This window comes from Homarus americanus, unplaced genomic scaffold (genome assembly GCF_018991925.1).
Source record: "Homarus americanus isolate GMGI-L3 unplaced genomic scaffold, GMGI_Hamer_2.0 scaffold33468, whole genome shotgun sequence".
Classification (NCBI taxonomy): Eukaryota; Metazoa; Arthropoda; class Malacostraca; order Decapoda; family Nephropidae; genus Homarus; species Homarus americanus.
In genome coordinates this window covers 2500900-2528315 of record NW_024714177.1, presented here as the reverse complement: position 1 = coordinate 2528315, position 27416 = coordinate 2500900, and the positions used below count along the sequence as shown (strand labels likewise).

At 39.4% G+C, this 27416-nt stretch overlaps 1 protein-coding gene across 1 annotated transcript; it reads right to left on the bottom strand.

Annotated features, from left to right (window-relative positions):
* Nucleotides 1–5832: 5832 nt before the first annotated feature.
* Nucleotides 5833–19603, bottom strand: LOC121878324 (carbohydrate sulfotransferase 9-like). Its single transcript, XM_042384455.1, has 5 exons — nucleotides 19369–19603; nucleotides 18423–18505; nucleotides 13858–14076; nucleotides 7842–7950; nucleotides 5833–6340 (listed from the first exon to the last, which is right to left on the bottom strand). Exons 2-5 carry the CDS (start codon nucleotides 18467–18469, stop codon nucleotides 6095–6097), a joined length of 621 nt encoding a protein of 206 aa, XP_042240389.1. The 5' UTR covers nucleotides 18470–18505; nucleotides 19369–19603; the 3' UTR covers nucleotides 5833–6094.
* Nucleotides 19604–27416: the final 7813 nt, after the last annotated feature.

Here is a 27416-nt window from a genome sequence, read left to right as displayed (position 1 = left end):
ACGTGGGTAGACTGTTTTTTAAGGCGTATTCTTACTCTTAGTTGCCCCAAAACGCATAACTAGTTATGCTCCTAAGCTCCGCCAACTGATGACCACCAAGAACACGCCAACAGCGCTACCGGCCAACCAAAATTATTGTACACCGATGTCAAAATTATGGTATTTTCCTCGAAATTATAATGGTACCTGCATATAAGAATGCATGTTATGGTGCAGTAAATACCCCTACATTATTACAAACAAGTTTATATTAACATACGTCTCATAAAAAATTACAAACAGGAACATATAGAAGCTGAAATAAAGGGAATACTTGTTAAAAAAAAATATTTGCCACTCCTACTGCGTCCACTCATCGTCCAATCAGTGTCCATAATTAAATAAGGGTAACATAAACTGAAACTTGACAAGACTAATCCCGGGCATTAGGAACCTTGAGTATAGAGACAGGTTAATTTGCACTCCCTCGAGAGACGTAGAGCGAGGGGCGACCTGATAGAGGTGTATAAATGGAAGTCAGGGCTAAACAAAGGGGACATTACAAAGGTACTCAAACTATCCAACCAGGAGCGAACTCGTAACAATGGTTTTAAATTAGACAAATTTAGATTTAGGCGTGAAATAGGTAAACACTGGTTTGGAAACAGAGTAGTGGACGAGTGGAACAAGTTACCAAATATCATCATTAACTCGAATACGCTGAATAGCTTCAAACATAGGTTGGATGCTTATATGAGCAATAGGGGTTGGGTGTAAACGGGACTGCCCAGTATGGGCCAATAGGCCCGCTGCAGTTTCCTCTATTCTTATGTTCTTATGTTAACTCATCCCTAACTCCTGCCTCCCTGGGTCCCTGCTCTTGTCACACCTCGCCTCTCGTGACCTGACCTGACCTCACTGCATTCCTACAGGACCCATTGTCGCGGGCTTTCTCATCCCACGGGTGTGGAAATACAATCGAGTCCCTATCTGACCAAAATTATGGTACAGTCGGGGTCAAACGTTTACTCCCTCCCAAAATGAAGCAGCATCGACCCCAAGCGAGATACAATAGTTAGGGTAAGTCAGTTTGGAGTCTCATTCCCGTGATTCAGTTTCACCACGAGGAGCGAACTTTTGTCCCTGACTGAACATGGTACATGGTACACAGACACCAAATTATGGCACAAATACATAATTATGGTACGCAGCGCAACTCTGGCTGCCTTACACTTTCTCAGGAAAAGTTATTGTGCGTCTTGTGAGATGGAGCTGGCATCGTACATGTTTCGGCTACGTCCGGTTTCGTGTTTTTGTTTTCAAATGTCTCCATAGCAATATACTCAATATTGTGTACTTTTTCTAAAAAATAATCACATCTGTTATGAATAACAATGTCTTTTATGACATTATCCCAAAGAAATTATGGTTATAAGCTTGAAACCAGGGAGAGACCATTCGGACACGCCCTGTGAAGCCCATAGTATTTTTAGGTGTCGCTGGAAAATTTTCCATTCCCAGTTCAATGCACGGAGGTATTGATTGTCATTTCATTTAAAGCCTCTCAAACTAAGCAATTTTATCCACAATGTATTTTTCAAGTGATATACATCTACTATCCCTGTCCCATGTGTAATTCATCTCCGCCCACTTTCCAAATAAGGAAAGACCATAACTAGCTTTGCCTTTAAGGGCATATCTCGGAACAAGTTTTGCCTCCAAGGCAAAACTTGGGGATGCGCAGTAGATAGCATAACTAGTTATGCGTTTTGGGGCGACCAAGAATATGCCTTTAGACTGTATGCAACAACCTGCACGGGATCGGTCACATTTTAAAAGGTTTGTGCGATGAATTGTCCTAACTGGTGATGTATGAATACTGGTTGACAAGATAACGTATAAAAAGTAAATCTACAGTATATGTAGCTTCAAAATTATATAAAGAATAAACTCAACTAGCTCACTTTAGTCAGGAGGCAAAGTTAACATTAGCTACAGACACTGTATGCATGTGTAGTACAGTATTAATTTTGGCCTCATATATTAATGCACGTCTCTAGTTAAGGTATAGCCTCAGTGAATTTTTCAAGTTATTTTTGCATGTAATTGTTGTGCTTCACCTTGAATCACCCAGTTATACGGTATATACATTTTTACATCTTCAGTTACGAAAAGTATTCATCTTATGAGCCTTTGAGAAACGAGTCAGAAAAATTCCAAGTCTTCCGATTTGGCCAGTTATCTTGGTTCAGTATTTCAGTCTGAATTTCAGCCTTCAGTTGCTTTCAGTGTCATTTCGTTTGTGATGATCAATTTAACATCTGATTACAAGAGAAATTAACACCTTATGTACGATGAATTGGCTCAGTGAGTGAGATTGATATGTTAACTCTTTGAATTTAATGAGTTAACCTCATGGGTTTATCCTTCATAGTCAGGTGTTGGTACAGGAGGAAACCGGAGTAACGGAAAAAAAAACCCAGACTGTTAGGTCCATACGACCGGGGATTGAACCCGGGATGTAACATGAGAGGCAAACAAGCTATCATTGTATTCCTCCAACAGGATCAGAATCGTTCTAACTATTGTTCCTCGCGACAATAAGCCACCACGTTACAGTTACTTCCTGTTAATATGGGAGAGATTGAAGGACGCTGCTCTTATTGGCGAGACTTAGCATCTTGTGTCATATTTATTGGTGATTTTGGAAAGGCTTTCAGAGGTAATAAGCTTTTATCGATTTTCTTGGGCTATCCTGTTAGTCGAATCGACTTATTGTTTGTCAGTGTTTGTGTACGTGCACTGTCTTTATACAATGTACGTGCTGAGTCATTGTGAACTTGTATGGCGACCGACCGCCCAAACCTTTAACAGGCCGATCGGATAATGTAAATTATAAAGTTTATTTAATGGAAATGTGTCTGTCTATCCGTCTTACAAGTATTTTGGGTGGAGGCTCCTGTATATCCAGATCTCCGTCTCCTCTAGGCAGTGATTATTTGTCCAGTCATGGCCCTTAACTTTCTTCTGCAGTAGGCTTTGTGGCATTCGTTCTGATTAGTCGAGGCTGATGACGGTGATCCTAGATTACTGAATTCGGTCACTTGCAAACATGTTTAGATTAGGTTTGATTAGGTTAGGTTAGGGTTTAAATTGGTTGAATTCAGTAATCTAGGATCAGCGCCACCAGCCTTGACTAATCAGAACGAATGCCACATATTGCAGAAGAAAGTTAATTCATTTCCGGACAAATAACCACTTGATTAAAAAAAATCGTCCCACTGTATAGGTTCGCATTGGTTCACTTCTACAACTACGGACATAATTACATAAGAACATAAGAACATAAGAAAGTGGGATACTGCAGGAGGCCGACTGGCCCATACAGGGCAGATCCCTTTCACACCCATCCCAGCACTTCCATGTGCCTATCCAACTTCGTCTTGAAGCTCCCTAGCGTCCCCGATCCTACTATAGCACTCGGTAGCCTATTCCACATATCCACAACTCTATTACCAAACCAGTACTTGCCTATATCCTTTCTGAATCGGAATTTATCTAATTTAAAGCCATTTGTTCTAGTTATTTCGTTATTACTGAGCTTCAGAACATCTTCCATTTTACCCTTGTTAATCCCACTTAACCACTTGTACACCTCTATCATATCTCCCCTAACTCTACGCCTCTCTAATGAATGTAAGCCTAAGCTTTTCAGTCTTTCTTCATATGGAAGGTTTCTAATATTATGGATCATTTTTGTCATTCTTCTTTGTACTCTCTCCAAAGAATCTATGTCCATTCTATAATAAGGACACCAGAACTGAACCGCATAATCCATGTGTGGCCTCACTAATGCTAGGTAAAGTTTCAAGATAACGTCAGCAGTTCTGTTACTCACAGACCTAGATATGAACCCAAGAATCCTGTTTGCCTTGTTGCGAACGCTAATACATTGTTTTCTAGGTTTCAAATCGTTGCTAACAAATACACCTAGATCTTTTTCACAAACTGAGTTTTCTATTTCCGTGTTACCTAGTTTATACTTAACGTTTGTATTCGTCTTCCCTATCTGTAGTACCTTGCATTTATCAGTATTAAAATTCATTTGCCAGTCTACTGACCACTCGTGTAAGGTATCTAGATCTCTTTGAAGGTGTTCAAAGTCACTGTCTGAATTTATCACTCTCCCCATTTTGGTATCATCTGCAAATTTACTAATCCTACTAGTTATGCCTAAATCAAGATCATTTATGAATATAACAAACAGCAGAGGGCCTAATACAGATCCCTGGGGAACTCCGCTTTTGACCGCACCCCAGTCTGACTTTAATCCATTTATGCTGACTCTTTGTTTCCTACCAGTTAACCATGACCTAATCCATTTTAATACTGATCCACCTATTCCATGTGCTTCTACCTTCCTTATCAATCTCTCATGAGGGACTCTATCGAATGCTTTACTGAAATCTAAATAAATTATATCATATGACTTATCATTATCTACCGCTTCAAATACTTCTGAGAAAAAGCTAAGCAAATTTGTGAGACAAGAACGTCCCTGGGTGAACCCCTGCTGAGAAGAATGAATTAAGTTGAATGTTTCAAGGTGGCTTCTGATTTTTGTAGCAATAATTGACTCTAGCAACTTGCCTATGATTGACGTGAGACTAATGGGACGGTAATTTGATGCTATTGATTTATCTCCCTTTTTGAAGATCGGAACTACATTTGCAAGTTTCCAAGCTTCTGGCACTAGGCCCAATTTTAATGACTTATTAAATAAAACTGCTAATGGATTACTCAACTCATCTCTGCATTCTTTTAATATTCTAGCATATACCTCGTCTGGACCAGGCGATTTATGAGGCTTCAGTTTGTTAATTACTTTAAGCACATCGTTACTAGTAATATTGATATTCATCAACATATTTTCTATACTGTCGTTATATACCTTATGAACTTTTGGAAACTGTGCTAGGTTTTCATTTGTGAATACGGAGCGAAAATGACTATTTAACGTACTACACATTTCTAACTCATCATCAGTCATTTCTCCTGTCGTAGTTTTAAGGGGACCTATTGTATCTCTAACCTTTGATTTATACAGTTTATACAAAAAAGCTTTGGGGTTATTTTTCGATTCGTTTGCTACCTTGATTTCATAATTTCTCTTTGCTTTCCTAATTTCTGTTTTTACCTGTCTTGTTAGGTTCTGATAGTAACCAAGTAAGTGATTTTCGCCTTTCTTAACTTTTCTATATACTCCTTTCTTTTTCCCTAGAAGATCTAAGAGTCTATTATTCATCCATTTTGGTTGGTTCCGTATCGATCTGAATTTTCTTTTTAGGGATGTGTTTATTTTGGGCATTATTGATTGTCGCAATAAATTGTTCATAAGCAGCTGCTAAATTAAATTCGGGGTTATCCGTCCTAAGTTGACAGTTTCCGGAGGTGTGGGGATTAATCTTTTGACCATAGGGTCATCCCTTAGGTCTCTCCTTAAGCTACCGTAATTAGCCTTCCTAAAATCCGGGATCAAGGCCGAATTTTCCTTCTTCCTGCCATCCCATATTATGTTAAAATATATGGCTTTATGATCACTGTTTCCTAGTTCGTCTCCAATCCCAACATCTTTTACTAGATTTTCATTATTACTGAGAACTAAATCGAGGATATTATTTCCTCTAGTAATTACAATTATAATCATTACCACTATAGCAGGGGTGCCACGATGTATCAAAATACAATTATCTAAAAACAAATCGTAACTAACATGTGTAAAAAAGGTACAGCCATGTGTGAAAATGAGACTATCTTGATTGATGACAGAATATAGGAAAATTACACGTATAATTATTATGCATTTGATTCGTTATAAACTTCTTTGAACCTTAAATCTTTTTGTGTTATAACTTGGCTAATTTACATTTTGTATACTGCACGTAAAGGTGTTTAGTTTTAGTCAATCATTCGAATTCACCGTGATATAGTTACGTACTACGACAGGGTTTTATACCTTTGAAGACTTTGGTGTAACCCTTTGAGAGCGGTGGTTTAGCCTTGTTCTTTGAATCTTTCTCGAATGTAGGTTATGTAGCCACGCAGTTCTCGATGTTTACACGAAGAAGGGGTAGTCGAAGCTGATGTAGTCGAGGAGGTACTTGTGGAGGAAAGCTTGTCTGAGGTGGGTGTTGAGTAGAGCCAGGTAGCCAGGAGCGTAGAGACTGGATGAGGTGAAGTATAATGCCCGGGGCAGGTTGTCCATCCCTGCACCCATCCACTGTATGGCGTAACTTGAGTCCTCACGCAGATTCTCAAACTTGCCGATGAAGCCGTACTCGATAGTGCAGGGATTACACATCTGTGGAGGACGAGGGTGTTCAGTTGAATAGGGGAGGCACTGTGGTTGTATTTAGTGAGGTACTAATTTAAGTTTTCTTCACTTCCTCCCACATATTTATTTAACTTCCTATCTTCCCTTCCACCAATCTAAATGGCTTCCTCCCTTCCACCATTACCTGCTCCCTTCTTTAACATCCCACGTCGTGCGGGTGTGTCGTGTTGCATCTCTGTAACAAAGCGTGTTGACATTTGGGCCTTCGTTGTTGAGCGACAAAAATTGAACAGTGAATTCATAAGATCATCAATATTGTCTTCATGATGTGATTGTGTCGATCGATGTAGCATTTTTGTTGTTATTCGCAATTGAAGATGGATATATTCTTCCTTCTTGATTAGAACTAAACGATTGGGTACAACCATAAAATCAATGCCATCTACCAAAGATTTATACAGAAAATTTAAAGAGCAACAGAAAGATCTCTGTCAGCTTCAGAAGTGGTTAAAAGAATGGCTGCTAAGATACTACGTCGCGAAATGCAAGAGGATGCACCTAGGTTTTGCCAAGGCGTTCGACAGCGTACCCCATGAAAGGCTGAGAATTAAACAAGAAGGTTAAGGAATTCGGGGAAGTGTTCTTACGTGGATCAGAGACTTTCTTCATGATCGCATGTAGTGTCTGGTGATTAATGAAACGAATTCATGTGTACCCGTGACAAGCGGGGTACCACAGGGCAGTGTATTGTTTGCTTCATAAATGACGTGCTAGAGCTAGAAGCTATACACTTCCCTATGCAAAGATACTTTTTTTTTTTTACGGGCATTAGCCCACCCGGCACAGATCATTTTTAATGACCCACATCAAGGCCTGGGGGGCTAAAATAAAATAATAATAATTATGATGATAATAATAATAGTAATACAATTAATAAGATGCACCTGGGTATGTTGACAATGAACTGAAGTTCTCTGCCCATTGTGAGAAGGTGCATCAAGAAACTAAACCATTAGGTCTTATAAGAAGGTTGTTCAGATATCTAGACCTCGTAACGATCTTTAAGAGTGAGGTGCTTCCCCGAGATTTGCTAGAGAATATCAGTTGATCGAAAACATCAAAAGGGGGGCCACCAAACTGGTACCTGCACTATACACCACCTCAGTTACTTAGAGAGATTAGAGCACCTACAATTGGCTTAACTTATACTATAGACGTGCAAGGGGAGATTTAATAGAAGTCTATAAACACCTCGGAGGACATTATTTAGTCGAGCGTCCATATCTGGAGCTGGCGGACTCCCGCCCCACTAGAGGTTACAGCTTAAGGTTGAAGAAAACGGTGAAGGCAAACTTTTTCGAAGAATTGTGAACTCTTGGAACAATCTGCCAAAGAGTTTTATGACGGCACCGAGTGTGAGTTCATTCAAGACCAGACTTAACCAACACTGGCTCAGGTACAGATACATTCAGGTCCTTCTCTCCACCCCCTTTCCTTCTCAGTCCTTTGAGGAGGACCTGGGTCTCACCTGGTGTAGGGAACGCCAGTGTGGGTCCATCTCCACCGGCTCGTCCTCACCCTGATCTGCAACGAATCGTACAAAGTCCTCGAAGCTCACCAACTCTCCCAATCTGGTGCTGAGAACGATAGATAGATAGAAACATATACTCGTATATAGATAGATAGATAGATAGATAGATAGATAGATAGATGAAAAAGATATATTATTAATCGGTAATATTCGTCATACACAGAATTTTGGCATGCAAACATTGGTACTGCAAACAGCGAGTCGATGTAACCAAGACTATTCCACGAAATTTTTAAGAGATTATATCTGTTATGAGTCTGCATGATTTTGGATTACGGATGAGTGGAGATGAATGTGATATTTGTTAGGTGTTTGCATGATCTAACGAGAACAGATCTGCCTGCGTGCAGCTGTAGGGTGGAGCTTAGTGACATAGAACGAGCTCTTTCTTCATCTGAGGCTGGCAGTGTGTTATTTTTCTACAAGAGCCATATACTGACTAGTTGGATTGTGGTTTTCCTTGAGACATTATTCTAATAACAATGCCGAATAATTGTGCTGTGTTTGGGTGCACATCCTATTAAATAATATATACAGTGTGGACACTGTATACTTCTACCAATACCTTCTTTTATACAGAATAAATTATTACTGTTAGTAGTATTAGTAGTAATATTAATGCACAGAGAGACTTCTTTCACTGTTCGACAGATCTGTTCTAGTTAGATCATGGGTGTTTGTGGGTTTCTCGGAGACCTAGGGAAAATTTATAGAAATATATTCTACTGACTTATGTGATCCTCTGTGTGGGTGAGGGACCCGTGGTGGATATTGGAAAATGGCCATGTGCTGTCTCTAAGACAGGTGTTGGCAGTACCTCAATAATGTGCAGTGAGTGTGGAAGATGGGTGAACAGTAGGTGCAGTAGAGAGGATGGTAGACTGCAGGATGTTGTCGTCTTTAAGTGTTCTGTATGTGCAGGTAACAATGTGCCCACAGCAAGGCTGGAGAAACTCAACATTGGGGATATGTCCTTGGATTGTATCGATAAGTTCTACTAGCTGGGTGCTGAGACAACCTCAATAATTGCTAGAGTCAGAAGTGGCTGGAGGGAGTTTATGCCGTTATTGACGGGAAGAGCACTTTCCCTCCACATTAAAGGAAAGATGTACACTTTATAAGCAACTGGTGTGAGAAGTGTGATGTTACATGGCAGTGAAACATGATCATGTCGTGGATTCCTCCCCTACAAGCACCGAACCTTCTCGAATTCCCCAGCTTACGCCTCCAGCGCCGCCCACGGAGCGGGGGTCAACTATCTACCCACTCCTACCCCCGCCTTATAAGGCCTGACACCGCTGTGACCAGCCTCTGATCACAATATACAACCTGAATCTGCTGAAGAAATTGGATTAAAAGTTATCACTACAACAAAACATGGAATCCCAACATCGAGACCAACAGGAGGGACAATAGTAAAAAACTGTGAAGGAGGGATATACAAGTGGACATATCAAGAAAAATCCCTAAGTGAAGATTATGTCTGGTCACTAATTACTACGGACAAACTAAAGATTACGACCAAAGACTTTAAAATAGTAGACCCGTCAGAGTTTAGAAGAGTCAGAAGCGGGAAACAGGATGATAGGTCTCCACTTCAACAGTCACAATCCAAGTATAAGAAATAATGGACAATAGACAAACAGTAAGAACTTTAAGAATAATACAACACAACGTAAGAAACTGGAAGACCGAGAGAATTAACCTAAGTAATATATATCAAGAAATTGACCCTGACATTATACTAATAAACAGTCACGGTGAGACAGAAAACAACAACATAAAACTCTTTAACTATTATGTAAACCAAAGAAATAAATCGGGCGAGAAAAATGACGGAGTAGCGATAGCGGTTAAAAGAAACTTAAAATTTAAACTAATTGATGACTTCCAGGATGAATTTCTAGCAATAAAAATAAATACAACTCAAGGAGACGTAATTATTGCTACTACTTATCTCCCACCGAGACGACCCTACTTACCTATAGAAGACCTATTAAAATTGGCTAACAATAGTCATCCGATGTACATCTTAGGAGACTTTAACGCCAGACATAGGATTTTTGACAATACAAATAATAACGTCGTGGGAAACGCCCTTAATCAATTAATAAATTTAGGGAAAATCAATCATCTGGGTCCTAACTTTCCAACCTGGAGAAATCACAATACACAATCGACACCAGACAAAATTTTTACCAACAACAAAGCCTTTTCAATTACCATATAATACAGGGACCTCTTACAGGCAGTGACCATCTGCCAATCATACTAACACTTGTCAACAAGCCCCCATACAGATACCAATAAAAAAGAGACTGAAAATAAGTAAAACAGACTGGGACAGCTTCAAAGACGACTTAAGTAATCACCACTCGATTAACCTACAAGGAAAAACAATAGAAGATATAGACTCAGAAATGGACAGACTGCACTCAGCAATAAAAACATCTATAACCAAACACACTCCTACTTCACACTTTAGAACATTACCCAACAACAGACTACCAGAAGAAGTTAAATTAATCCAGACCTATTACAATGAAATAAACAGGTATATGGAAAGACACGGCAGTAACAGATGGCTATATACGACACAGATAGCACTACAGATAAAATTAAGAGACGCATGTAAGGAAGCAAACAATAAAAAATGGAATGATATTATAATGGCGGCTGACATGACTAAAGACACAAAAACATTTTGGACTTCCATAAACAAGATGATGGGGCACAACAAGCAAAAAACACCATACATTAAAGACCAAAATGGAACAAAATTACGAGGAAAATGAACAAGAGTCAGCATTCAAAAGGGAATGGGTAAAAGTTTTTAAAATATCAGATGAGGAAAATGAAGATTTTGATAGTGAACACGAAGAAAGGATAGAAGAAGAAATGGAAGACAAATACATAGAATCACCCCAAGGCAATATATAGACTATAACTTATTACCTAATAATCAAATAATAACCATGGGAGAAATGATGCACTGTCTGAGGAAATTTAAGGAAAAAGCCCCTGGGCTCACAGGTATTACACGAAATATGATCATGAATCTACCTGAAAACATTTTAAATACACTATTAAACATTTATAACGCATGCTTAATAACTGGTTACTTTCCAGACAAACTAAAATATGCTAAAATGATATTTATTCCTAAGGAGGGTAAGGACAATAAGGAAATATTAAACTACAGGCCAATATCTTTATTAGAAATTACCGGGAAACTATTGGAAAAAATATTAAATTCAAGACTTATAGCCTTTTTAACACAACATGGGAAAACTAACAACAGACAACATGGATTTATGCCCAATAGAAATACCCTAACTGCAATAGCTACAATAACGGAAATAATTGCAATAGAAAAAAGCAAGGGTAACCAGATCAATATAATTTTAAGGGATGTTTCTAAGGCTTTTGATAAAGTTTGGCATTTAGGCTTGAAATATAAAATATTAAAACTGGGACTTAACGAATACTTGCTAAGAATATTGTGTAACTATTTAGATGATAGGAGAGCACAAATTCAAATTGGAAACTTTTTGGGAACTATGTTTAATCTTGAGAGTGGAGTACCTCAAGGAGGATGCCTTTCTCCAACACTATATACAATTTATACTTCAGACACACCTCAACCTACCCCCTTTAGCGAATATGTAATGTTTGCTGATGATATTACTCAAATAGTATCATACCCAGGAAAATCAACTCAATTTATGGCACTTTACACGGTAAGAGCGATAAAAAACATAAATGATTTTGAGAAAAAATGGAAAATCAGGACAAATAAGAACAAATTCAAGATAATACCAATAGCCAAGATTAAAACAAGTCCAGTAATAGTCGACCAGGAACTATACCCATACGACACTGAAGGTAGGATGCTTGTATTAAAACTAACAAAAAGAGGATATATAACATACTTAAAAGATAAAGAACGGCAGGCAAGAATAAGATTATCAAAAATAAAACGCTTTAAGAACCTTAGCATTAATAACAAAAGAAAGATTTATATTGCCCTTGTTAAATCAATTATGGACTACCCACCCATCCCATTGAACACCCTTAGTAAAACGTGCATTAAAAGGTTACAAGCAGTACAAAATATAGCCCTCAGATTTATATATAACATAAAATATACAGACCACATCAATAATGAACAGCTACACAAGAGAGCAAACCTCTTAGCAATCAATGTAGATATACACAACAAAGCTGTAAATATTTGGAAAAAAGTGACTGAACTTAACACAGAAACATATCAAAACTGGATAAATAATATAGACAACGAAGAATTCCAAGAACACAGTTGGTTTAAATCAGCCAGGAAGAAAGTAATTGAACCATCTCCTGCCCCAATATACATATAAAACATTAATAGAGAGAATAAAAGATGAGAGTGACCTACCAGCTCCACAAGAACCTGGCAGGCCTCTCCATACAGCGTACCTTTAGACTAACATAACTAATATTTAACATTTAACATTTAACATTTAACATTGAACTAACATCTTAGTAAAAAAAAAAAAATAAATAAATAAAAATGTGACTACCCTCCCAGCTACACAAGGACCTGGGCGGGCTCACTAACTCAAAAAAAAATTAAATAAAAAATAAATAAAAAAATAAAAAAATATTAATAATATTAATAATAATAATGTGATTACCCTCCCAGCTATATCAGCCAGGAAGAAGTAATTGAACCACCTCCTGCCTCAACATACACATTTCTACATAAAACATTACTAGAGGAATAAAGATGAGAGTGACCAACCAGCTCCACTAAGAACCTGGCAGGCCTCTCCATACAGTGTACCTTTAGACTAACACAACTAACACTTAACTAACACCTCAAAAAAAAAAAAAAAAAAAATGTGACTACCCTCCCAGTTACACAAGGACCTGGGCGGGCTCACTAACTCCAACAATAACAAATAATAATAATAAGCAGCATTATATAAATAAACCAATATTAATACAAAGGTCTGACGACCCAAGGGAGCAGAACAAAGACAAAACACCAATAGGAAAGATGAAGCGATCTGGTTGAGCCCAGATTCTTTCTACTCCTACTGTATTTCAGTTTCACCACTTTTCCTTCAACTCCTAATAATCTTCTTTCACCTCTTAACTAAAGACTTCGTATCGTATCGACCAGCCTCTTTCTACACAGTGCCACCAGCCAGCAACACCTCCTCCTCCGCGCCAGCCTGGCGGCTGCCGTTCCCGCCAGCGACCTTGGCTTCCCTCAAGCCACGTGCCCTCACTCTGGGCACTCTCACCACCCAGCTCTCTCTACTCAACGCTTATTACCATGCTACCTACCCAGCAACAATCTGCATTGTACATCCAATACAATATGTATACAGTGAGCACATTGTGAGTTTCCTTTCTCCATCCCATCCTGAGTGTGAACTAATATCTCATACCCCCACAATCACTTACACAAGATGACATACGCAGGCTTGAGCGAGCTGAAATGAGAATGGTGAGGTGGGTGTGTAATGTGACGTTGAAAGATAGGAAACCCTACTCAGAGCAAAGAGGGCTACTGGGTACTGAGAATATTGGTGAAGTTCTGCGTAGAGGCAAGTTGAAATGGTTTGGGCATATGGAAAGACTGGATAGCACCAACCGGGACAAGAGATACACGAGTCTAAATTTGGAGGTGAAGAGAGCCAGTGGTAGGCCAAGAATGAAATGGGTAGAGGTTGTAACAAGTGACATTAGAGTTAAGAACTTGACAGGAGACTGCAAGAGACCGTTGAGCTTAGAGAGCTGCCATCAGGTAATCGAGGCTAACTCATGCAAGCATGAAAAATGGCCTTAAATTTTTTATGAAGATGATATCCTGACTCACCTCAACACCTGTCAATCGTTAATTCACCTGACTCACCTTAATGCTCAATGTCCACCTTGTGAACTTTGGCAAGGATAAACTCACCCAAATCTTTCTTCTATCTTCTGCTTGATATATTTAGGGAATTCCAACCTCTCACGTCCCGTATAACCCTCCAGCTTGTCCTTGAAAGTGGAGACAACCCGCTGCAGGGGATGTCTCACGAACAACATCTTCCTGTAGGAGGCCAACATCACCCACCTCGTGTCTTCAAAACTCGGGTGGTTCAGCGTCCGTAAGTACGGGTGGGTATGGATCTCATCCCTACGGAAACGACGTTGGGTTAAATACACGTATAATGTTTCTGGGACACCAAAGGTTATAACATAAGAACATAAGAAAGTGGGATACTGCAGGAGGCCGACTGGCCCATACAGGGCAGATCCCTTTCACACCCATCCCAGCACTTCCATGTGCCTATCCAACTTCGTCTTGAAGCTCCCTAGCGTCCCCGATCCTACTATAGCACTCGGTAGCCTATTCCACATATCCACAACTCTATTACCAAACCAGTGCTTGCCTATATCCTTTCTGAATCGGAATTTATCTAATTTAAAGCCATTTGTTCTAGTTATTTTCGTTATTACTGAGCTTCAGAACATCTTCCATTTTACCCTTGTTAATCCCACTTACCCACTTGTACACCTCTATCATATCTCCCCTAACTCTACGCCTCTCTAATGAATGTAAGCCTAAGCATTTCAGTCTTTCTTCATATGGAAGGTTTCTAATATTATGGATCATTTTTGTCATTCTTCTTTGTACTCTCTCCAAAGAATCTATGTCCATTCTATAATAAGGACACCAGAACTGAACCGCATAATCCATGTGTGGCCTCACTAATGCTAGGTAAAGTTTCAAGATAACGTCAGCACTTCTGTTACTCACAGACCTAGATATGAACCCAAGAATCCTGTTTGCCTTGTTGCGAACGCTAATACATTGTTTTCTAGGTTTCAAGTCGTTGCAAACAAATACACCTAGATCTTTTTCACAAACTGAGTTTTCTATTTCCGTGTTACCTAGTTTATACTTAACGTTTCGTATTCGTCTTCCTATCTGTAGTAATTCTTTTGCATTTATCAGTATTAAAACTATCTACAGCCTACTGACCACCATGTAAGGTATCTAGATCTCTTTGAAGGTGTTCAAGTCACTGTCTGAATTTATCACTCTCCCCATTTTGGTATCATCTGCAACTTACTAATCCTACTAGTTATGCCTAAATCAAGATCATTAATGAATATAACAAACAGCAGAGGGCCTATCACAGATCCCTGGGGAACTCCTGCTTTGGACCGCGTCTCCCCAGTCTGGACTTAATCTATGCTGACTCTTTTGTTTCCTACCAGTTAACCATGACCTAATCCATTTTAATACTGATCCACCTATTCCATGTGTCACCTTCCTTATCAATCTCTCATGAGGGACTCTATCGAATGCTTTACTGAAATCTAAATAAATTATATCGCTATGACTTGTATCATTATTCACCGCTTCAAATATTTGGGAGAAAGCTACAAATTTGTGAGACAAGAACGTCCCAAGTAAACCTGCATGAGAAGAATGAATTAGTTGAATGTTTCAAGGTGGCTTGATTTTGTAGCAATAATTGACTCTCAGCAACTTGCCTATGATTGGACGGAGACTAATGGGATGCAATTTGATGCTATTGATTTATCAATTCTTTTGAAAATCGGAACTACATTTGCAAGTTTCAAGCTTCGGCACTAGGCCCGATTTTAATGACTTATTAAATAAAACTGCTAATGGATTACTCAACTCATCTCTACATTCTTTTTAATATTCTAGCATACCGTCTGACCAGGCGATTTATGAGGCTTCAGTTTGTTAATTACTTAATATCGTTACTAGTAATATTGATATTCATCAACATATTTTCTATACTGTCAGTATACCTTTTATGAACTTCTGAAACTGTGCTAGGTTTTCATTTTGTGGAATACGAGCTAAAATGACTATTTAACGACATACATTTCTAACTCATCATCAGTCATTTCTCCTGTCGTAGTTTTAAGGGGACCTATTGTATCTCTAACCTTTGATTTATACAGTTGATAAAAAGCTGTGGGTTATTTTTCGGTTCGTTTTGCTACCTTGATTTCATAATTTCTCTTGCTTTCCTAATTTCTGTTTTTACCGTCTAGGTTAGGTTCTGATAGTAACCAAGCAAGTGATTTCGCCTTCTTAACTTTTCTATATACTCCTTTCTTTTCTCCCTAGAAGATCTAAGAGTCTATTATTCATCCATTTTGCTGGTTCCAGACGATCTGAATTTTCTTTTTAGGATGTGTTTATTTTGGGCATTATTGATTGCTCTAATAAATTGTTCATAAGTAGTTACTAAATTAAATTCGGGGTTATCCTGCGTCCTGTTGACAGTTTCCGGAGGTGGGGATTAATTCCTTTGACCATAGGGTCATCCTCAGGGTCTCCCTCCTTATGCTACCGTAATTAGCCTTCCTAAAATCCGGGATCAAGGCCGAATTTTCCTTCTTCCTGCCATCCCATATTATGTTGCAACATATGGCTTTATGATCACTGTTTCCTAGTTCGCCTCCAATCCCAAATATCTTTGTCAGATTTCATTATTACTGAGAACTAAATCGAGTGATATTATTTCTAGTGCGAAGCTTATGAATTGATATAAAAAACTATCCTCACTACTTCAGAAAAATCTTCGATTCATTATCGCTAAGTTGATTTTTTCCAATCTATGCCTGAAAAGTTGAAACGCCTAGAATATACACATTGTTTCTATCAGATGCCTTCTTTATTTCCTCCCATAGCACTTACCATCGTTCCACCAAATTAGGTGGTCTATATATAACACCAATGACTACGGATTCACTGCTCCTCACCAATCTCTACCCAAATACTTTCATTGTCGCTATTTGTTTTAATGTTTGATTTATTGCAGCTTTTAATGCATCTCTGGATATACACTGCTACACCGCCACCTCTCCTTCCCTACTCTGTCAAATTTAAATAGGTTATATCCTGAATATGAAATTTGCTAAAAATGCTTGCTGTTTGAATTTATCCATGTTTCCGTTATTGCAATTATATCTATGTTCTCTTTACTAACAATGCAATATCTTGGAGCTGGCTTCATTTGTTACACAGGCTTCTACCATTAGTATAATAAACACCAATATATTTCTTCCGTTTTATCTTTGTTTTACATTTATTACTTTGATGTTTGTTATTATGACTAACTTATATTTTCAGCATTATCTACTTCTGTTTCACTACTTCCCAGGACCTCCTTGTTTTTGACTCCATTTTCCTGACCCCTCTCTACTGGCGAAACCCCCCCCTTCTGAGTGACAATTTCACGCTCCAGGGATGCAGACAACGTCTTTACCCCCTCACGAGACAAGTGTACTCCGTCGCGACAGTACAGGTAGTCGTTGCCATAAAATCGTTGCCAGTCATCAATGAATGCCGGATTAAAGTCAGACTGGGGTGCGGTCAAAAGCGGAGTTCCCCAGGGATCTGTATTAGGCCCTCTGCTGTTTGTTATATTCATTAATGATCTTGATTTAGGCATAACTAGTAGGATTAGTAAATTTGCAGATGATACCAAAATGGGGAGAGTGATAAATTCAGACAGTGACTTTGAACACCTTCAAAGAGATCTAAGATCCTTACATGGTGGTCAGTAAACTGGCAAATGAATTTTAATACTGATAAACAAGGTACTACAGATAGGAAGACGAATACAAACGTTAAAGTATAAACTAGGTAACACGGAAATAGAAAACTCAGTTTGTGAAAAAGATCTAGGTGTATTTGTTAGCAACGACTTGAAACAGAAAACAATGTATTAGCGTTCGCAACAAGGCAAACAGGATTCTTGGGTTCATATCTAGGTCTGTGAGTAACAGAACTGCTGACGTTATCTTGAAACTTTACCTAGCATTAGTGAGGCCACACATGGATTATGCGGTTCAGTTCTGGTGTCCTTATTATAGAATGGACATAGATTCTTTGGAGAGTACAAAGAAGAATGACAAAATGATCCATAATATTAGAAACCTTCCATATGAAGAAAGACTGAAAGCTTAGGCTTACATTCATTAGAGAGGCGTAAGGTTGAGATATGATAGAGGTGTACAAGTGGGTAAGTGGGATTAACAAAGGGTAAAATGGAAGATGTTCTGAAGTTCAGTAATAACGAAATAACTAGAACAAATGGCTTTAAATTAGATAAATTCCGATTCAGAAAGGATATAGGCAAGCACTGGTTTGGTAATGAGTTGTGGATATGTGGAATAGGCTACCGAGTGCTATAGTAGGATCGGGGACGCTAGGGAGCTTCAAGACGAAGTTGGATAGGCACATGGAAGTGCTGGGATGGGTGTGAAAGGGATCTGCCCTGCATGGGCCAGTCGGCCTCCTGCAGTATCCCACTTTCTTATGTTCTTATGTTCTTAATTGGCAGTCCCCTCCCCCACCAAGCAACCCCTCCTTGCCAGGTAGCCTCCTTAACAAACAGTCCCTTTCAACAGGCAACCCTTCCCTAACCAGTCATGTTTTTTGTTTTTTCGGGAAACTCAATATTGACACATGTGAAGAAGTCACACCTGGTTAGCAGCCTCGTCTCCTCCAGGGTGTTAGTAGCACCCGTCATCGCCAGCCATAGCCTCTTCCAGCTGGTACTGGCTACCTGTGTGTACCAGAACATTATTTCATTATTTGAGAAATTAAATTTATATTAAAAAAATAAAGTTGTAAGTTTGTAATTCACTGGCGTAATACATTATTATTATTATTATTATTATTATTATTATTATTTATTTATTATTATTATTATTATTATTATTATTATTATAATTTGTTTTTATTATTATTATTATTATTATTATTATTATTACAGGTATCATTATTATTATTATTGTTAACAACTAGTTTTCAAGAAGGCTTTTGGTGTCACAGCTAAAATATTAGAATGGATCAAACATTGTCTCATAGACAGGAATCAAAGAGTGATTATAAACGGTGTAGAAGCAATCCGGAAAGAACTTGAGCATATCACAAGGACCCAGCCAGAGACGCAGACCTTCTTTCTGAACTGCGTCAACGATATAGAGAAACTTATGAGTCACATCATCAAGTTTGAGGATGAAACAAAGATTGCCTGAAAGTTAACAAGTGAAGAAGATAATTATGCAAAATGATCTCCATAAACTTTTCAGATGATAAAAGGACTGTCAAAGGCTGCTGAATATAACAACGTGTAAAACTCCTAGTATGGAGGTATGGAGCACAATAATCCAGAAGAAATTTCTGGCGCCTGTAGAAAAAAGGCAGCGTAACTGTCTTCTGTGACCTATGGTAATGAACTTTGTAAACCTAACTAGTGACCTTTGTGACCTCTGCTAGTGCACTTTGCAAACCCAACTAGTGACCTTTGCTGGTGAACTTTGCAAACCCAACTAGTGACCTTTGCTGGTGAACTTTGTAAACCCAACCCTTGCACTCTGCTAGTGACCTTTGTGACTGTTAGTAACCTCAGAGAGTGCCAGCCACCTTCGGTACGCTGCAGTACAGGAGTCGTCGCCCCTCGTCCACTAGGATGTTGTTGAGCTGGAAGTTGGTGACAGAGGTAGAGACATTGAAGGCGTGGCACACCTGTCGCACCTGCTGCCTCAAGCCCTCACTACGCTCCCACACACCCCTCCCCTGTCACAACAACAACACACCTGTTTACACTCTTACTTGGGCAAGACATGACAGTATTAGTTGATATCATTAACTGCGCACCTGTAACCTACTGTAGTCTCTTGTGTAATTGGGAAAACGTCGTAGATTTACCGGGTAGCACAGCAGATACAGGAATTACTCGATGGCGGAGGAGACGCCTTGGAGCGGCCTTCTGAACTCATCGGAGATAACACCGGGGTCTGCACAGAACCACTGGGGCTGTACATCATCAGCGAAATGGCATTAACGACCACAACCATCGTCACCACAATCTTTACCACCATCGTCATCACTGCCCGCCGCTGCAGGTACAAACACGAAGACCTGCACATGGCACACCCTGAAGCAAAGATGAACTGACAATAGATTGGCTCTTCCATATTATCAGTAGATCACGTCAAGATTAGTCTCAGCTTATTTCACCTCGAGAATAACCACCCTAACCTAACCTAACCTAGCATAACATTTAATCTTACCTAACCTGCGCAAGTAGCATTGGGTATTTGAGCATCATGTGATATAATATAAGCTGGGGCTAATCTTCACGTGGTCCTTTTCAACGTGTTTTCTATTGGCTGCATTGTATTAGTGCCTAGTTGACTGTATTGTTAATGATGTGTGTTGGTGCTGTAATGTGACTATAGTGTGGCAGCATTGCAAGCACTGCTTGCTTCCTCTCTGGCGAACAGGGAAGCAAATTGCATAAGTCCTTCCCTGCTAGTACACAGCCTCTTCACCGAGAAGTTTGTAGTAACAGGGGGTTTCCCAGGTAAGCCCAAGCTCAGAATATAGATAAAGAGACACGTATATAAGAGAGGTAACAAAAAACAAAAAAGTACTTCAGGAATTTAATTTAAAAAAATCAAAATAATTAGAAAAAAAAAAAAAAAAATATATATATATATATATATATATATATATATATATATATATATATATATATATATATATATATATATATATATATATATATATATATATATATATATATATATATATATATATATATATATATATATATATACTGTACATAGATAGCCTTGTTTCGAGTGTGGGGGGTAGTAAAGTTGTGTATATATATATATATACAATAGTCCCAGGTGATGATTTACTCGAGTTCCTCATAGATTCCCTGGATAATATTTCATTGCCCGTCTCAAAAGATGACTTCGTCGAACTCATCAAACTATGTATTAAGGATTGTAAATTTGAATTCAATGGAGAATATTATGCTCAAAAATTTGGTATGGCAATGGGTAATCCACTCTCACCTGTATTAAGCAACCTATATATGGAATTCCTTGAAAAGAAACTATTAAGTAATATTTTACCACCTTCAGTAGTCTGCTTTAGATATGTAGATGATGTATTATGTCTTTGGCCAAGTAATGAGGACCTAAAAGCTTTCCTGCCACAACTTAACAACTTAGCCCCCTCGATCAAATTCACTGTGGAATTAGAGCATGACTGTAAATTGCCATTCCTAGACTGTCTGATACACAGAATAGGTAACACCTTTAAGTTCAGTATTTATAGAAAACCTACTAATGTGTGTTCATACATTCATTATTATTCTGTCCACCATAATAGAGTGAAACAGTCAGTATTTTCAACAATGTTTTTACGTGCTTTGAGAATTTGCAGTCCGGAATTCATTGATGAGGAATATAAATATATCTATAATATTGGCTCAAACCTTAAATACCCTAGATCTTTCATAGACAAATGCCTGAACATTACTAAGAAATCTTTTTATAGAACTGATCCCAAGCCCACCCATGACCATAAGAATCTCTTAGTATTACCATTTCACAAAAATTTCTCTCAAATTCCTTTACAACTAAAAACCTGAACGTCAATGTGGCATTTAAAAACTCATGCACTGTTAAACAAATGTTAATCAAGAACTCCCCCAACAACACAATTGGTTGCATTTATAAAGTTCCTTGCAAGGAATGTAATATGTTTTACTTAGGCCAGACAGGTAAAGATCTTGTAACTAGACTTAAACAACATAAATATAGTGTTAGGACAGGCCAGGAATCCAATGCTCTGTTTGTTCATTTGAGGGATAACAAGCATTGCATTGACTGGGATAATGCCTCCTCAATATTACCTTGTAATTCAATTGACAGTAGGAACATTATAGAATCTAGTCTCATTAAACATACCGAAGCAGTCAACATGAATTTGAGTAATGGTATGTACAAACTGGACAATTTTGTAATTAAGAAGATTTGTAACCAGGTGAGAAGGTTGGGTCACCTTACCCTCTGACCTGACTACCGACCGTTGCGGTGCTTTTTAAAGATTAGTAGGGTCATTACCTAATACCTGACCATTGTGGACCTGATCTCACCCTCCTCTGTATATATACACCTTGTTTTGTACTTCTCCTTAGTCTGTGCTCACCCCTGAAGATGTGAATTACACGAAAGCGCTTGGGAACTTCGTGTTTTCTTCTTTCCTTCTGGTTATCAGCATATACCTGGATCACGCGCAACTACAGTGATTTACTTGCATATATATATATATATATATATATATATATATATATATATATATATATATATATATATATATATATATATATATATATATATATATATATATATATATATATATATACACAACTTTACTACCCCCCCCACACTCGAAACAAGGCTATCTATGTACAGTACTTGGGTTCATAAAAGGGAGCGTTAGTTACAAGACTTGCGAGGTTATCCTAAGACTATATCTTTTGCGCCTGTGAGACCTCGCTTGGATTATGCAGTTTAGTTTTAGTCACTGTATTACAGAATGGATATCGAATCTCTAGAAAGCATTTAGAGGAGGATGACAAGACTAATCTCGGGCATTTGGAACAAACTCGTAGCAATGGTTTTATATTACAGGAGACAAATTTAGATTTAGGAGCGAGATAGGTAAACACTGGTTTGGAACAAGTTACCAAACATCATCATTAACTCGAGCATACTGGAAAGCGTTAAATATAGGTTGGCTAGATGTATGAGTGATAGGGGTTGGGTGTAACGGGGGCTGCCTAGTATAGGCGATTAGGCCCGCTGCAGTTTCCTCCATTCTTATGTTTTTACGTTATCCCAAACTGCAACCTTACCGTCCATTTCGTCCTCCAAAAGACGAAAAGAGTTTGTACACTTAGCTATTTTGCCTTCAGCCTTGGATTCATTTCCTTCAAGCACACATTTTCGTCTCTAACCTTCTGATGTTCAGCCTTCAGAGTGGCAGAGCTGTTCCCAGCTAGCACTAGACGTGGCAAACTGTCTGGTTAATCCCCGGGGTTTAAATTGTCGTAACCTTTCCTTGAGTGAGGTCAGCAATGAAGAGCAATTAGCTTAGCAAAACTTACTAGGGCGCCAAATATACGCTACATACCCGCATTGTCTCTATGCATGCTCAGTTTTATATCACTGCTGAGCCAAATGTAAAATTGCATGACGATTTTACTGAATATATATTTATCTCTATATCTAAACAACAATTTGAGTAAAACATATTTTTAACTTTTATCCTTTGGCACATTTCTGTTATGCACTGTTGGCAAATACTGGGCATGAACTGGCTCTTGAAAATATCTGAACCTACTCAAGCGTTGTGTTGGTCAAGTCTGGTCTTGAATGAACTTACACTGGGTGTCATCACAACACTCTGACAGATAATAATGTTTTCTATCTGGGTTGCCAGCACTGCCTGCCTTCAGTTTCACATGTTTGAGGAAAGTTACCACGAAAATTAAGTCACAGGATGAAAGTTGGGGGGAAAAAGTAACGGAAAATTCGTAACAAAAATAGAAAAGCAACGAATTTTCCGTCACTTTTATCCTCTCCGCTACTGATCATGTTAGCCGGTTTGTATGGAGGAATGTATAGCTTCAGGCATGTCATTTATGAAATAAACAAACAACAACGGGCCCAATACACTGCCTTGTATGGTACCTCGCTTCTTACGGTTACACAGGACAATTTCATGCCATTAATCACCACCTACTGCTTGCAATCATGAAGAAAGTCTCAGATTCACGCTAGGGCACTCCCCCGAATTCCATACCCTTCCAGTATAATTCTCACCCTTTCATGGGGTACACTATCGAAAGCCTTAACTAAATATAGGTCTTGGTATATATTGTCGATATTACCGCCCTGTTCCAGAATTTGAGTCCAAACACCCAGTACCTTGAGTAATTGTGTTAAGTTGGACCGCCCTGGCCTAAAACCGTGTTAGCAGTCCTTTACAAGGTTGCTTGGTAGTAGATGTTCCATCATGGCATCTCTAACGAGTATAATGCTCCCAAGTACTTTATACACTATGCTGGTCAGGCTCATTGGTCTATAATTACTCGTGGAGTGACGATCGCCTCTCTTGAATATTGGACTCGCAATCACTGGGGATCTTTTGCTCATCCAGTCATTTACAGAATACGATCTTAAGGGGCTCATCAAACTCGTTGCACAACTCTCTTAACACTCTGGGGTGCACCATGTCAGGGCCGGGACTTTTATGAACCTTTAGTTTTGAAAATATCTTACACACTCTTCTCAGAACACAATGTGGGTCAGCGCTGTCAAACTGTCATTCCTCAAACGCACCAAGATTGTTCGCATGCTCCCTTGTCAACACAGGAAAATAATTTGTTCAACGCTTCCGCCTTGGCCAGATACTCAAAACGCCTCATAAGATACGTATATTAGCGAGATACAGTACCATATATTGCAGACTACTTACAGTCCCGTAAATTTCGCATAACAAAAATTTAATTACAGTTCCGTAAGCAGTTCGTAACTCTAGTGTTTACCCTGTAAATTCAGTTCTCTCTTCTCTTGTCGGAAGGTAGAATGGTAGATGGCAATGCAGGAGTTAGTTGGCCAATCAGCGCTAAGTTAACAAAATCATCAACCAATCACAAGAGAACGAGAAATCAGCTGAAAGCAACGCACGTAATATTAGTTTGTAAACAAAAGATGGAAGAACAACCACCTGCAAAGAAGAAACGACCAAATTTCAGTGAGACGGAAGTATGCGCCATGGTGTGTGAAGTCACTAAAAGAAAGAAAATAATTTTAGGGAAGTTGGACTCAAGATGTACAATCAAATTGAAGAATCATGCCTGTGGTAAATAGCAGTGATTATAGTAGGTTGTTGCCTTGGTTCTTTCTGAAGGATGTGCGGCCTCATGCTAAATTGTATAGCTTAACAAGCCAAGAGTTTGCTATTTTGTTTTCTTTATTACTTATAGTAGTACAGTATTTGGCTATAAGTTTATTTTAATATACGGGTATTGATGTAGGTACATTCTATTCATGAGAGTTCCTAGAGTAATTTTAGACATACAGTATGATAATTATACTGTATTCCATTTTTAAATCCTAAAAATGGCAACAATTACCAGTAATTGTAATAATTTTTTACAAGGATGTGGTGACCCATGTCAAATTGTGTAGTTTAAGAAGCAAATAGTTTCTAGAATTAATACTCTACCCTCGGATACTGCTCATGGAAAGACTGGAACTAGACCTAAGGTAACTGCTAGACAAAGTGTCTCACCCCTTGCCTGTCTGTAGTATAAGCAAGGCAAGTTCAGGCGCTCCAATCTCTCAGGGTAGCTGAGGTTCTGAAGTGCAGGCACCAGTCTGGTGGCCCTCCTTTGAACATTTTCAACTAACTGACAGTCCCTAGCATATCTCGGGGACCAGGCGGTGTGACAGTACTTCAGATGGGGAAGCACTTCACTCTTGAATATCGTTACGAGGGTCGGACCGTCTAGATATCTGAACGACCTTCTTATAAGACCCAATAATTTATTTGCCTGATTTACCTTCTCGCAATGGCCCGAGAACTTCAGCTCATTGTCAACATACACACCTAGGTCCTTCTCACATTCAGTCTCAAATAGTGCAGTTTCTTCATCCGGTTGGGACATATGATACGCCTCCTTACCGTTGGTGCGCCCCAGGTGCATCCTCTTACACTTCGTGACACTGAATCTCAGCAGCCATTTCTTCGACCATTCTTGGAGTCCACAGAGGCCCTTCTGCAGCTCTTCACAGTCCGCTTGGTTCTTGATTTCCCGAAATAACTTGGCGTCATCGGCAAACATTTGTATGGAGGAGTGTACAACGTCAGGCATGTCATTCATGAAACAAACAAACAACAGCGGGCCGAATACACTAACCTGTGGTACCCCACTTGTGACAGGTACGTATGATGATTTCGTGCCATTAATCACCACACACTGCTTGTGGTCGTGTAGAAAGTCTTCTATCCACGCTAGGACATTTCCCCGAATTCCGTACTCTTCCAGTTTGATTTTCAGCCTTTCGTGAGGTACACTGTCGAAAGCCTTGGCAAAATCTTGGTATATATTGTCGATATTACCACCCCGTTCCAGAATATGGGTCCAAATATCCAATACCTTGAGCAATTGTGTTAAGCAGGAGCGCCGCGGCATAAAACCGTGTTGGCAATCCTTCACAAGGTTGTTTCGTAGTAGATGTTCCATTGCGGCATCTCTGATAATACTCTCAAGTACTTTTACATATTATGCTGGTCAGGCTCACCGGTCTATAGTTGTTCGTGGAGTGACGATCACCCTTCTTGAAGATAGGACTCACATAAGCCACTTTCCATTCACTGGGGACCTTTTGTTCATCCAGGCATTTACAAAACAGGATCTTCAGGGGCTCGGCAAGCTCGTTGTACAACTCTCTTAACACTCTAGGATGCACCATGTCAGGGCCGGTACTCTTAAGGACCTTTAGCCTGGACAGTTTATTTCTAATACCCTCTTCTGTGTCTTCTGTGAACACAATGTGGGTCAGTGCTGTGTCGAACCGTCTGTCCTCAAACGCAGGAAGGTTAATTGCATCCTCTCTTGTGAACACCGAGGAAAAGAAGCTGTTCAATGACTCAGCTTTATCCTGGTCAGAATCTGCGTAACTACCATCTTCAAGCCTCAGGTCTAATAATCCTACTCGCGTTTTTAATTTCGACTTTGCATAGCGGTAAAACGCCTTTAGGTTTGACTTGACCTCGCTTGCAACCAGCCTCTGGAACTCCTTTTCAGCCCTTTGCTTGGTTTCTGGCTCGTGCATACTGTCATGGGTTGCGTTAGGCTTACCCACGCAACCAACTCCAAAGTTTGTTTTACTAGAGATAAGACACCCGGCGAGGCATAACTGGGACATGTATTTTCAATTAGTGTATGTTAGCCAGCCTTTAGGGGGGGGGGCAGTGAAACAGTGTTGTACTGTTCATCGCTTCACACCCAAAAACCTCATTTTAAGTAGTATCCCCTGGACCATGGCATAGTTAAGACGTCGTCTCCATCCTCTCCCTCCTGAAAGGGGGCGGGACACCACACCACACAGAGTCCTCCACCGCCACTCCGTCCTGTGAACCGTCGTCGACACGAGACTAAGCGTGTTAACCTAGGTTGTTATCCCCGTGGAAATATCACGTGTGGATGCCTGGTTGCGACAAGAGCAATCCAGGCTGGCCTCTCAACCCTACAGTAAATGGTTAATTAATTCACGCTTAAAGAGTTCTCCTGCACGACACCCGTCTACAGTGACCGTGATCGACACGAGACTAAGCGTGTTAACCTAGGTTGTTATCCCCGTGGAAATATCACGTGTGGAAGCCTGGTTGCGAGAAAAGCAATCCAGGCTGGTCTATTGCACCGAAATGGTTAATTCAAGTCACGCTTACCAGTTCTCCTTGCCGCGATAACCGTCTACAGTGACTGTCAGTGACGCGAGACTATGTGTGGTAACCCAAGAGTACTTTTTGGTGTTATGGCAGTGGAAAGAAGTTCTTATGATGAAGCCTGATTACAACAAAAGCAATCCAGGCTG

Coding starts and splice junctions, on each gene's coding strand:
- LOC121878324 (XM_042384455.1), bottom strand. CDS start 18,469: ATGACGGGTGCTACTAACACCCTGGAGGAGACGAGGCTGCTAACCAG. Junction 14,077..18,422: donor GAGACGAGGCTGCTAACCAG/GTGTGACTTCTT, acceptor TCGTTTCCGTAG/GGATGAGATCCATACCCACC. Junction 7,951..13,857: donor AAGATAGAAGAAAGATTTGG/GTGAGTTTATCC, acceptor TATCGTTCTCAG/CACCAGATTGGGAGAGTTGG.